Genomic DNA, 14,579 nt, shown 5'->3' with positions numbered 1-14,579 from the left:
TAACCCATATGGTTTCCATAATTACTGGCATCTGTGAACTCATCTTTCACCCACATAATGCAATAACCTTTGTTCATAAGAGAAAATAAGATTCTGCGAGCAATACAATTCTTACTGTTAACTGATATACACTCAGACAACTTCATGGTTTCCTGCAGTCTGACTACCCTACATTCCAAGTTACTTATTCATACTTCAAAAACTGGTATTCCTACACAGTATTTTCTTTGTTGGTGTTAATGTCATTCAGTTCAGCTTAGGTAGTAGCTTTAAAGTGGTACTACAGCCAGAAAAACCTGCCACCACCAGCACTAGGAATCCAAGGTAGAGCCTACGAATATCAAATGGCATCTAAAAATGACCGATAAGGGAATGGTGGATGATGGATGTGACAGCATCTTGTAATACCACGTGCCTTTCGTAGACCGACTAAACTTGTTTCACGGAGGCTTTGCTACAAACCTAAGCAACAAACTGTAACACTTCTTCTCACAGTAATAAATACAAGCAGACTGCATCAAGTGTCATGGAGAAAGAAATTAATTCCCACAAGGCCACAACAAATGTGCAATGAGCTACAGCAATCATTTTTCACTCACCCTCTTGCTTTGTGGTGCTCAACTGCTGGCGACGAAGGGAAGTAAAGGTCTCTTCTTCATGTTTAATAATACGATGCAGGATAATCCATGGAAGCACAGAGGACACGTATGGTTCCTTGGGCTCATCAGGGACAGCCATGCTGCAGTCAATCAACTACAAGGAGGGAAACACAGATCATATCACTTCTCTTCCTGCAAGGTAGAATCATGGTAGCCAAAAACATCTTGACCACCCCAACACACACCTGCACAAGGGGAGAGGGGAAACGCATCATACAGGAATATAGGTTTCCATGCAAAGCCAATCACACTGATGGGTCTGAGGGTTCAGGAAAAGAAACACCAATACTTTTAGTCAAAAGTTTCAGGAGGGACCCAATTTAAAATGTTCATTAACAAGGTGTCATGTCAGGAATGGCTCTAGCTTTGTAACGGGTCTCAACCACCTTAATACCACCTACTACTTTAAAAAACAATGTGCAATGAAAACTAACTAAAAAAAATGGTAAAAAGGCAAAGCACTTGCATTACACCAGGAAGACACATTTCGCCCGAGTTCAACTAGAAGGGCATAATGGTAGAGAACAGAAGATTTTTCATGTATGTGAAGATATTTTTGAAATTTATTTATTTACATTTATTTACTGCGATAGTCCACTCAGCTAGAGCGTCTTCTGCGTGGAGACATGCGCGAATGGGCGTACCTTCATTGAAAGCTGTGCATCAGGCCTGGCAAGCCGGTACATAAAAATCAACTGCCAATCATTAGCGGACCGGAGTTCCGCTGTGGCGACCCCTAACCGGGAAAAGCCGAAAGACACAAACAAACAAGTCCACTGGGCCAAGGTGAACCCATTTTCAGTGGAGGCCCAGGGAAAAAAGCTCCATAAATACAGTATAAGCATTACACAGTGCATATATAGTATAATATGTGAGAAACAATAAACATGAACATAAAAATTGGGCAGCACAGTGGTGCAGCGGTTAACGTTGTCGCCTCACAGCAAGAGGTTCTCCGGTTCGATTCTCGGCTGGGGTGCCTTCTGTGTGGAGTTTGCATGTTCTCCCTGTGTTCGCGTGGGTTTCCTCCGGGTACTCCGGTTTCCTCCCACATTCCAAAGACATGCATCTGGAGCATTTCTCCCCGGGCCTCCGCTGAAAACAGGCTCTGTGGAACCTAGTCGGACATTCCCGGTCAACAAATGTTAAATAAATAAAAAAAAAAAATGCGAAGCATAGTACAAATTCAACACAGCACCATAGCGTGGAGACCTAAAAGACAGTACAATCTGATCAGTACACAGTCATACCTTGTCAGACCATGCACATGTACAGCACAGTATAAATTCAACACAGTACCATATGGTGAACTAAAAGACAGTACAATCTGATCAGTACACAGTCATACATTGTCAGACCATGCACATGTACAGCACAGTATAAATTCAACACAGTACCATATGGTGAACTAAAAGACAGTACAATCTGATCAGTACACAGTCATACCTTGTCAGACCATGCACATGTACAGCACAGTATAAATTCAACACAGTACCATATGGTGGAGAACTAAAAGACAGTACAATCTGATCAGTACACAGTCATACATTGTCAGACCATGCACATGTACAGCACAGTATAAATTCAACACAGTACCATATGGTGAACTAAAAGACAGTACAATCTGATCAGTACACAGTCATACATTGTCAGACCATGCACATGTACAGCACAGTATAAATTCAACACAGTACCATATGGTGGAGAACTAAAAGACGGTACAATCTGATCAGTACACAGTCATACATTGTCAGACCATGCACATGTACAGCACAGTATAAATTCAACACAGTACCATATGGTGGAGAACTAAAAGACAGTACAATCTGATCAGTACACAGTCATTCCCTGTCAGACCATGCACATGTACAGCACAGTATAAATTCAACGCAGTACCATATGGTGGAGAACTAAAAGACGGTACAATCTGATCAGTACACAGTCATACCTTGTCAGACCATGCACATGTACAGCACAGTATAAATTCAACACAGTACCATATGGTGGAGAACTAAAAGACGGTACAATCTGATCAGTACACAGTCATACCTTGTCAGACCATGCACATGTACAGCACAGTATAAATTCAACACAGTACCATATGGTGAACTAAAAGACAGTACAATCTGATCAGTACACAGTCATACATTGTCAGACCATGCACATGTACAGCACAGTATAAATTCAACACAGTACCATATGGTGGATAGCCAGTAGGTGGTGCCTTCTGAGAACCAACTGTGGATCTATACAGAACCAGTACAGACTAATGTGCAGTACATGCTCAAACATACAACAGTTCACTACAAGAACCAGTACAAGCTAAAGACAGTATATTCTGAAACGGTCTGTTCATAAGAGCAGTTAAAGGATAAATATTAGTATTGTGCGAGTCAGTGAATGAAGAAGAGAGTCAATCAAGGCTGATAACATACAAGTGTCGGGATACATAGAGCGAGATAGAAATGAGACAAGGAAGGGAGGAGGCAGGTGGAAAGGGAGTTCAGGTCATAGGAACTACAACCTTGTCAGTGTTTGCCTGGCTGTGGGTTGAGTGAAAGGCTGTCCCTTGTTGAGGTGACAAGCTTGTGCCCACCATCGAAACTCCTGTTGTAGGCAAGGAATTAGTGGTATACCTGTTTCCAAACTTTGACAGTGTTGAGACCATACACTCTTTAGGTACCATTGTAGTTTCCTCATATGCAGTCTGGCATATGGAATTAGTAGTATGCAAGATGCCATGAAGCCCAAGGCCTGCTCCTCATACGCAGTCTGGCATATGGAATTAGTAGTATGCAAGATGCCATGTAGCCCAAGGCCTGCAAATTTTTTCTTGCAGGGAGTTGGGTCTTTGTTGCCATTAAATGAAAATACTGAGTCAGTTGTCCTTGCTTGTCTGGCGTGAGATAAGCCATCTGGGCCGTTGTGTTCAAGCTGGCACCCAGGAATATTATCTGTTGTGAGGGCACTAGTTTTGATTTCTTTTCATTTACTGTGTACCCCAGACAACTTAATAACTTTTTTACGTATGCCAGATGCTTTAGTAGAATGTCCTTGCTCTCTGCTTGAATCAGGCAGTCGTCCAGGTATGGGTAAATTTTAATTCCTTTTTGCCTGCAAAATGCAATTACTGGTGCCAGGCACTTTGTGAAGACCCTGGGCGCAGTAGATAAGCCAAAGGGCAGTGCAGAGAATTGATAGTGCATTGAACCAGCTAGCAATCTGAGGTATCTTCTGCAGTTTTGTCTGATAGGGTCATGCAGGTATGCCTCTTTGAGGTACAAAGTCATGAGCCAAGCTTTCTTGCCCAGCATGGGAAGAAGCTGCTGTAGTGTCAACATCTTGAATTTCGGAACATCCAGGATTTAGTGAAGAAAGGTCCAGAATGGGCCTCCAGGCTTTGTCCTTTCTGGGAACCAGAAAGAGTCTTGAGTAAAATCCTTGTCCTTGCTCCTGTGGTGGTACCTTCTGAATAGCTCTCATGTCCATGAGTGCTGTAATTTGTTTTTGAGCCTCTGCCCATTGACTTGGTGGCAGATTTGGCATTCCTTTTAGCCTTGGCAGAGTGTGAAAGTGGAACCTGTAACCTTGAGATACAATGTTGAGAACCCATTTGTCTTTGGTGATGCAATGCCAGTTGTGATAGAAAAGTGCCTTTTTCCTCCTAAGGGGGCTGCCAAGAGAGAGCTGTTTGGCAACTGCAGTGGAAAGTCATTGAGGCTGCTTTTTATAAGGTTGAAGCCTGTCTTCCCCTTCTTTTTGGCCTGGTGTACCCCATTGTAGAGGCCTGTAAGGGCTTTGTGCCTGACCTCTACCTCTTAGACGTCTGTATCTGCCCCTTTGAGGTCAATCTGTGACTGGAAAGGACCAATTCTTTGTTGGCCAATTTCTGCTAAAACGAGGAGGCTGAACCTGTAAGAAATCTTTCACCGTTTGCATAGATTTTTGCCTTATCCTCCATCTGCTTTAATACCTCCTCTGCCTTAACTCCAAACTGCACATCCCGCTGCAAAGGTGCATCCAATAATTTGACCTTAACATGATCTGGTAACGTATGTTCTTTTAACCAAGCATGCCTTCTAATGACAGAGCCTGTAACTGCTGCTCTACAGGAGGCCTCTAAGGAATCAAATCCACATTGTAAAGTATGTTTTCCAACTTGTTCAGCTGCATGCAATAAATCCTGCATTTCTTTAAAGTTAGGAGGATCTGAATCTGTAAGCATCTTTTGTTTCAACTGCGACATTACAAATTGCTGACATTTTAGCATGTGGAACTGGCAATTCAAGGCTCTCATTGCTAAAGTCGCAGACGTATATACCTTCTTTCTCCATCTGTCTAACGCTCTGGAATCTCTGTCAGAGGGAACTGGGTTTTTTGCTGATGAGGCCTTAATCCCTTTGGGTCCCTGAGAAATAGTTTCAGGGTCAGCAACAGGGCTTTTGTACAGAAATTTGTTAGAGTCAGGGACTCTGTAATATCTATCAGGTTTAACTGGGGCTGGGGGTAAGGAGTCTGGGTTTAAACTGGATTCAGTGTACACATCATCCACAATATCTAAAACTGGCGGGATAGCAAGGGGTCTGTGTTGAGGCAATAAAAGGAAGTCTCTGAGCCTTTTCTTGGATTCTGAGTAATCCTGGCCTTCCCAATGGAAATGTTCCCTCATGGTATGTAAGGTCTCCCCAAAGGAGTAATCCTCAGGCGGAGAGGCTGATGGAACTGATTCCTCAGCATCAGAATCCTCATAAGGGGGAAAAGAATATCCTAGGTCCGAGGAAGAGTCTGAGGAAATGGACACCTGGTCAGAAGATTCATAGTCTGCATCCTGTTCTGGGCCTTTTATCAGGAGGGGGATGGGACCCCCTGATCAGGGTGATTAGGTCCTCGGCCATTTTTAGCATTTGCTTTTTAGGCATGGAAGCCTGTCCTGGAGAGAGTTGCTGTTTCTTTGCTTTTAAGGGGGGCTTAGATTTGGCAGAGGGTTTAATGGTTAACTGGGTAGGTCTAAAAGCACCCTCTGTCGCTGTGGATTGCTCAGCTACTTCGATTCCCTCTGTAGGGTTAGGATCGGAAAGCTGAAAACCTACTGCGTCCGAAGGCTCAGCCTGCTCCACGTGGGAGTCGGAGGCAGTCTGTGGTTCTGTGGAAGCGGTCATCGGGGGCTGCGTAAGCGCCTCGCTGAAAACCAGAGAACCGGCGACCGGCCTAGAAGAGGCCTCGTCGTCAGTTTTGGGCCTCGGATGCCTGTCCTTGTCCTTGCGCTTTTTATGCATTGCGGTCGTTGGAAGTTCCGACGGCATGTTGTAATTGAATTTTCTGCCAAAATAATGTCGGGAAAAATCAAACAGACGTTTAATAGTGCGCTTGTTAAACCTAGCACAAAACCGACAACCAGTGGCGTCATGGTCAGGGCCTAGGCATGGAATACAATAGGAGTGGAAATCCTTATGAGGTATTTGCTTCCCACAAGAAATACAATTATTAACTTTTACTGACATCGGTCTGAGGCTAGAAAAAGTTTCCCCAACAGGGTACTTAGCTTTTTTATAAGACTTCAGTTCTGGATTCGGAATGAAAATCTCAGGAGTTGGCCGACCGGCACTTGCGAACTGCTTCTGTTTTGGGCACCGTGCAGCAAGAAAGACTGAAGAAAATGGCGTTGGCTGCATCTTATATACCCCTGTCGCACTGACGTCAGGAAGGAGGCGACAGCAACTGACGCCGGACCAAGACTTTGGAACTCAGGCCGACTGGGGAACCGCCTGACGGCAGGATAACCCAAGTCTAATGACTGCAGCAGTGTAACTCGAACATCCTTGGTGCAGTTGCATTGTCATAGTGAGGCAAGATGTTTCAGGGACTTCTTAAAGAGAAGGCTATTGCTGACAGACCTAATTGAAGATGGGAGAGTATTCCATAGTTTAGCTACTGTTTGTTCAGCTGTGTGGGTAGGTCTCACTACATTTAAGAGCAGTTGGTTATAGGACCTAAGAGGTCTATTTGAATGACGTGTGAGTAGAGGACAAGGAAGGGCAGTTGGTAGGTTTATAAATAAACTTGTGTGCAATGATTAGTTGCATGTGTCCAACAATGTGGTAGTTCCAGTCAGTTTAGTAGGAGTAGTAAAGAGCAGCGGTGAGAAGAATAGTTAGCATTGGTTACAAATTTTGCGATTTTATTGTAGCAAGAGACTAGTTTGTGTTTTATAGAGGCCTGAATATTGGCAAAAGAGGTACACCATAAAGAAGTGATGGTAGAAGGAAGGAAGAAGCAGGTTTGCGGAGTAGCTGAGGAAGTATTTAAGTCTAAAAAGAGATCCAAGTTTTTGGTGTGTTTTTTTTAATATTGATTTGACTGTGCATGTCAAATGTCAGATTTTCATCTATGATGACCCCTAACAGTTTTGGTACTACTTCAATTACAGTTCTGTTTTGGGATTGGATGGTGACATTTTCTTGGTTTAATGAAGTGGATTTCTTTGGTTGAAAAAGAACAAGTTTAATTTGGGTTTAGGGCGAGATGGTTATTGGACATCCATAATTTTGTGCTAGTGATAATGTCTTGTGTGAGCAGGAGAAGGTCTGATAGTGAGTTGGCAGCACAGATGATTGTAGAATTATCTGCATATTGGATGACAGTAGTTAAGAGAGGTGTGGAAGTTATTGATAAAAATGTTGAACAAAAGGGTCCCTAATATGGATCATTGTGGAACACCTGCTTGTTGTGTCCAGGAAAGGAGAGAAAGAATTGTGTCATTTGGTTGCCTGTTGCCTGTTAGAGAGGTAATTTGAGAGCCACTCTAGGAATGGAGGCGAGATGCCTATGCTAGCCAGTTTAGTGATAAGGAAGAGTGGGAAACCATATCAAAGGCCTTGGAGAGATCTAGAAAGAGAGGGAAACAATTTTCCCTCATCTTGGGCCTGGTTGACTATGTCAGAGAAGGATATGAGAGCTGTAGTAGTGCTATGACCTGGTTGAAATCCATGCTGGGTGGGAGAAAGGATGTGATTGTGAATCACATAGTGAAGAAGTTGGGTGTGGAAGCATTTTTCTACAATCTTAAGAGATAGATGAGAGGGTAGCGATGGGTCAGAAGTTGGAAAAGTCTATATTACTGCCACCTTTATGTACAGGCAGAATGTAGGTCTTTTTCCAAATAGTGGGTATGTACAACTCTAGAATGGATCTGTTAAGTATACTGATGGGGTAGCGTATGGAATTGCCAGCAATTTGTAGGAATTTGGGAGGTAGGGTGTCTGGGCAGTAGAGCAAAGTTTGAGATTTTGAAGCAGTTTTGTATTGTGTTGGTGGGGACGAGTGAGCGAAGTTTGTGGATGGAGGAATATGGGTTTGGAAAGAGGGTGGATGTGCAAGAAAGGTGGCAGTTAGATTGGCAATAGTGTTGATAAAGTAAGAGTTAAGAGTGTAGCTATTTCTGTGAGTGTTTTGTCAGGGTTTGGGCATGGACTGTTGTTTGACTCTGGGTTTAAGTAGGGAATTAATGGTGCTCCGAAACTTTTTAGGGTTTTGTTTATGGTGGTTTTGCAGTGTAAGGTAGTGATCTTTTTTGTCTTTTATTTCTAGTTGCTTCACTTGATTATGGAGCTATTTGTATTTTGCCAGGTCGGAGATGTTTTTGATTTTTTACCAGCGTTTCCAAGCTTTGTCCCTTGCAGTCATGAGGTGTTTTGTGAGCCAGGTAGCATGATTAGTTTTCATCCTACATAGAAAGGGTGGTGCTTGGTTGCTTAAGACCTTGAAAAATCTTGCGTTAAAGAATTCAACAGAGTCATCTATGGGGAAGGGATTTCAATACGTTCCAACTGATGCATTGTAGGCAGTAAAATGTTGTGGAGCAGAAATGGGAAAGGTCTCTAGTATGTTTGTAGTGGTGACAGCTAAGTGATGGAGTGGTTTTTCAAAGTATAAAGGCAGGACAGTGATCGCTTATGCTACTGGGGAGAGAGTTCCTGTGTATTTTATTTGGGTCAGAGACCAGAATCCAGTCTAAGATGGAGCAACTGCTATTATTTTTGTTTGGTCTAGTTATGTCTGTGATTAGTTGTGTGACAGTATATAGGTTGATACTGGTGGAAGGATTTTGGTGGAAGATGTCTAGCCAATTAATACTGACATCTCCTAAAATGCTAGTTTCATTTTCTATATTATTTGATGCCCATGCAAGTATTTCCTCTAAGATAGGGATGTTACTGCCGGGTGGAATATATAACCCAATAAAACAATTGCTCATTTTAAGGAAGTATATTTATATTTCAGCCGATAATTTTGGGATTAGCCTGGTGTAAAGTATTACGGAGAAGGAGTAAGGATATAACAGACTCCTCCACCTTTAAGTGGTCAGTCAGATCTAAGACATGCAAAGCCTGCATCAAGGAATTCTGTATCTTTAACATAAGGCTTTACCCATGTCTCAGTGGCAGCTACGATGTCAGGTTTGTTATGGGCTGTCCAGGAATGGAATTCAGATATTTTGTTCTGGATGCTTTGGAGGTTAATGGTTGTGAAATTCAGCGATTTGTAAGAGTTAGGGGGGGGGGGGGACACATTGGGACAGTGTAGAATTTGGGGGTGGGAGAGGATTGAGTACCCGTCTTCTTTTTGCTGCCATAACTAGACTAAACAAAAACAGCATGTGTGGCTCTATCTTGAAGGATAATATGCAGATAAGGTTGAATTTTTGTTGAGTAGGGATTAAGTAGAGTGGGAAGAAATTTTATTTTTGAGCAAACTGTCCTGCATTTATTTATTTGCTTGATATTGCGTGTCTCTGTGTCTGCATTTTATTTTTCTGTTTTAGTGATGGTTAACAAAACTGCGCTGCATTTATTTATTTGCTTGAAATTGCTTTTCTCGGTGTCTGCATTTTGTTTTTTCTGTTTTACTGACAGTTAAAATTGTACTGCATTTATTTATTTGCTTGATATTTCTTGTCACTGTCTGGATTTTATTCAGCTGGGTTGGTTTACTTTCTGTTGAAGCCAGCTTTTTGTGTTATGTGATTCCCTGAGGCTCTAAAGTTTTCCTTTATAGTACTGGTATAAGGCATTACATTTCTGTGAAACTGTATCAGTATCTTCGCTGCTCCTTGTGGCCTGGCTGTGACTGATTCGATACCCATCTGGATACAGAAAGCTTCTATTAGCACACTTTTTTGTGCTTATCTGTTTCAGTGATAGTTAACAAAACTTGTGCTGCATTTATTTATTTGCTTGATGCTGCCGGTTTCTGTGCCTGCATTTTGTTTTTCTGTTTTAGTGATAGTTAACAAAACGGTGCTGCATTTATTTACTTGCTTCAGACTGCTTTTCTCGGTGTCTGCATTTTGTTTTTCTGCCACCCTCCCACCCCCAAGTGTTGTTATATTCTTTTCCCCCACCCTCCCACTCAAGTGTTGTTGTATTCTTAAACTTGGTGGCTTTGGAATTGCCCACCCCAGCTGTAAATTTGATTTTGGGCACTCCTCCCAGTCCCATCTCATTTGCTTACTGTGCTGAGTACAGAGTGATCATTTGGGAAGGACTACCCCCCCTTGCTTCTTTGATTTTGGACACTCCTCCCAGTCCCATATCATCAGCTCATTCTATTGTGTACAGACAGCGCATTTGGAAAGGCTAACTCCGTTAGTGTCTTAATCTTGAATTATCTTCCGTTTCTTCCCTCTACACTAAAAAAAAAATTACATTTTATTCAACTGCTTTTACTGTGATTGCGTTCTTCCTACTTTACCACCTTATTTTGCCTTGCTGCTTGCTCTTAAGTGTTGAAGTGCTTTTATTCTGCTATATTTATTACTGCTTGTTAGTAGCCTGATTAAATTTGTCTGTTATTCTAACCCTCTTAGTTCTGGTTTTAGTACTTTGGCTTCAGGCCAGTTATTTAACATTTAAGGTTTTTGTGGTCTACGCTCTTGTGGATAAAACCCTTCTCTAAACTCTCGCTCCATAAGTCCATCCAAGTTTCAGAACACTGTGTCTGGACAATTCCGTCAGTTTCTCCTGCCAGCCTGGCTGAAATGGGCATACTGAGACAGTATAGCAACTGCCTCATGTTCACCGAAAACCCTCATCTCCTAGCACATAATGATTCTACTTGCGAGAAATGCATCTATATCAGTAACCTGGAATCCATGCTCTCTTGTGTCACAGTCAGTAATCCTGACAAAGAGGAGATTGACAGCACAGACACCATACCACCCACATCACATAGCCAAGCACAACACACATCCCACCTATGCAGAGGTCCTCAATAAAAACTTACCTAACAGCAAAGACCTCAAAAACACACTCAAAATATTCCACACACAACAGCAAACACATTACAGACAGCGGACAACACAGTAGTGTCTCACAAACACAGCCCAACACTATGTCTGGACAATTCCGTCAGTTTCTCCTGCCAGCCTGGCTGAAATGGGCATACTGAGACAGTATAGCAACTGCCTCATGTTCACCGAAAACCCTCATCTCCTAGCACATAATGATTCTACTTGCGAGAAATGCATCTATATCAGTAACCTGGAATCCATGCTCTCTTGTGTCACAGTCAGTAATCCTGACAAAGAGGAGATTGACAGCACAGACACCATACCACCCACATCACATAGCCAAGCACAACACACATCCCACCTATGCAGAGGTCCTCAATAAAAACTTACCTAACAGCAAAGACCTCAAAAACACACTCAAAATATTCCACACACAACAGCAAACACATTACAGACAGCGGACAACACAGTAGTGTCTCACAAACACAGCCCATAAGGCACATCAACAAACCAAATGTGGTGGTGCTGCGGTAGCGCTGTCGCCTCACAGCTAGACATTGGCCCGTTCGATTCTCAGCTAGAGCATCTTCAGTGTGGAGACATTCGAGAATGGGCGTACCTTCGCTGAAGGTTGTGCGTCAGGGATGGCAACTCGGCACGTAAAAATCTACTGCCAATCATTAGCGGACCGGAGTTCTGCTGTGGTGACGCCTAACCAGGAAAAGCCGAAAGACACAAACAAACTAGTCACTGGCTACTCAGTTGTGAGACACCAAAGTCCCACTCACCAGGCTTGACAAGGAGAAGATCACAGTTAGTTGTCAGAATCCGCCACATCAGACACGCACTTAAGTCTCTCCACAACAGGTACAAGTATGACCATGTCACAGTTCACGTTAGTGTGAATGACTTGAGATGTACCTCCCTGGATTATATGAAGAGAGACATGACTAAGATCTCAGAGTATGCGTCCCAGGCAGGTATAACCTAGTCCTAAGCAGCATCCTAACTTCATCAAGAATTATACCAGAATACCAACAAAAAATAACTGACTTGGTTTCTAGTGTCATTCCAAGGGGATCCAGTATCTGTCTGCCTGGGATGACATGGTTGACAGGCCTCGATCCTTTACCAGACATGGCTTCCAATTGTCACCTCTGGGATTCAGGATTCTGGCCAAGGCTCTTGCCTCCCCATTTTGCCTTTTTTAGGCAATGTTCCAAAGACCAATCTTCCAACATAAAAGATCTGTCAAAAAGCAAATTGAACGTCATGCTGCTTAACGCTAGAAGTCTTAACCTGAAAATGCACTCACTGGAGGCTCTTCTCACACTGGAAGATGCCAACATCCGTGCAGTCATGGAAACTTGGTTAAAGGCTGCAGAGAGCACCCCTGCCTTACCAGGCTATACCTCTTTCCAAACATTCCAACCCCAAAATGAGGTCGGGAAGACTAAGGATGGTGGAGTTTCTATTTTCATTAAAGACAAACACCTCCAGACTGGTTTACCAGCATGATGCACTAGAACTACTCCGGATGCAACTGACAATTGGCAAGACACCTATCTAGGTTACAGCCAGCTATAGACCCCCTCCCTCCATGACTCCATCAAGGTACCCCCTAACACCCTGATCTTTGGTGACTTCATCTACTCCACCATAGACTGGGTGAACTATTCCTGCTCTAATGCACTCACCCGATTCCTTGACTTCATCAATTTTAACGCACCAGACCAGCTTGTCTCATCCCCCAAAAGGGGAGATAACATTATAGACTTGGTTCTCACAAACATGGGCAACCACTGTACCACCCTCATAGTAAGTTCTTCCCCTGGTAAAATCAGACCATTGGTCAGTCTCATTCGAAGTGTCTATCCTGTCCACCCCCCCCCCCCCCAGCTGTAACCAGGCTAAAAAAGTTCTCAAAAGCGGACTACAACCTTCTAAGGGAGGGTATCAGTAGCTTCACATCACCACCCCCTCAGAGAATGCAGACAAAGATGCTGAACAGTATGCCAATGCAGTACACAAGCACCTGTACAAATGCATGGAGTCAGCCATACCCACAGAACTAAAACCTGCTCCTCAAGGAAACACAGACCTATGTGGTGGGCATCCTCTATCAACAGGCTTTAACAACAAAAGGAAGAAACTGTTGTCCAAGGGTAATAAGGCACAAATTCCCAAATGGAAAAACTCCCTCCTTAGCCTCAACAAGCAAATTAGATCACGAGTGAAAACCTCCAAAGCCAATTATGAAATTAAACTAGCATCCGAAACAGAGGCTAACCACAAAGCCTTTTTCAGTTACATCAGAGCACCCATGGCAAAGCCAAAGTTTGTTCAAAATTAGTTCTTAACGATACCACTTACACTGATCCTGTTGACTTAGCCAACCTGCTTGCAGACAGGTTTCAGTGCAAACTTCACCCCCCAAAAGCCCATTCGACATCCCCGATACTGTCCCACACCTCACATCTCCGTAGATCAAGTGTTAAAGGCGCTATCCAAGGCAAAGAACACAGCTACCATGGGACCTGATAGTATCTCAAGCTGCATTCTGCACCATCTCCAACAAGAACTAGCCTCGCCATTGAGCACCTTATTCAACCATAGCCTACGTACAGGCTTCATTCAAGCAGAGTAGAGAACTGCCACTGTCATCTCCTTGTACAAAGGTGGTGCCACTACTGACCTTGGAAACTACTGCACCATTAGCTTGACAAGTCTGATCTGTAAGGCCATGGAGTGCATTTATTATGGACCTCACAAACAAGGACATAGGCAATCTCCAAGCACTTGACCCCACCCAGTTCGGATTAGTCAAGGGGAGATCTTGCCTGCTGAACCTGGTTGACTTTTTTGAGACTGCCACCAAGGAAATGAATGAGGGGAAGTTAGTACATACAGCTTACCTTGACTTGGCCAAAGCCTTTGACACAATCCCCCACTTGGGCATCATCAAAAAGCTAACTGAACTTGGCATAAATCCTTATCTCATCAGGTGGGTGGCCAACTGGCTCAGCAACAGGACCTACAAAGTCAAAATAGATGCCTTCACTTCAAACAGCAGACCTGTTACTAGTCATGTTCCCCAGGGATCTGTCCAGGGACCCCTACTGTCTGGCATCTACTTCTTAGAAGTCCAGGCAAAGACAAAAAGGCCTGAAGCTGACCAAGTCTGTGGACAACTGTAAGTTGGGTGTTGTCTTTGACTCCCAAAATGATGTTAACATACTACAAGAGGGTCTCACAGCAACAAATGAATGGTGCCAAAATCATGGCCTTAAGTTAAATGCAATATTATCATACCATTCAGCAAAAGCGCCACCCGTTCTGATAACATCAACATCAACCCCCTAAGTACACAACCTGTGGTGAGAGACCTGAGTACACAGGTTGACAACAATCTCACATTCAACCAGTATGTAGCGGCAGTGGTCAGAAAAACCTTTTAGTTGGTTCATCTCATAAGTAAATGGATTGCATCCAGAAAAAAGGAGGTTATTACCTCTCTATACTCCTCCCTCATTAGGCCAATAATCGAGTACAACCCTGTTCGGTATGTACCTCTCAAAACATCTGCACCAACTGGAAAGGCCACAGAAACACTTCACAAAGAGAATCCATGG

At 43.3% G+C, this 14,579-nt stretch overlaps 1 protein-coding gene across 4 annotated transcripts in view; it reads right to left on the bottom strand.

Annotated features, from left to right (window-relative positions):
- Positions 1-14,579, bottom strand: part of CABIN1 (calcineurin binding protein 1) — a 4,301,447-nt gene that overhangs the window by 2,710,859 nt on the left and 1,576,009 nt on the right. For all 4 annotated transcript variants that reach the window (XM_044068841.1, XM_044068840.1, XM_044068839.1 and 1 more), the window contains one exon: positions 600-753. In XM_044068841.1, coding sequence (XP_043924776.1) covers positions 600-753 — 154 coding nt within the window. The remainder of the gene's footprint in view (positions 1-599; positions 754-14,579) is intronic.

This window comes from Protopterus annectens, chromosome 4.part0 (assembly GCF_019279795.1).
Source record: "Protopterus annectens isolate FY-2018-M chromosome 4.part0, PAN1.0, whole genome shotgun sequence".
Classification (NCBI taxonomy): domain Eukaryota; kingdom Metazoa; phylum Chordata; order Ceratodontiformes; family Protopteridae; genus Protopterus; species Protopterus annectens.
The sequence above is the reverse complement of the archived record's forward strand: the minus strand, read 5'-3'. Positions and strand labels throughout refer to the sequence as shown.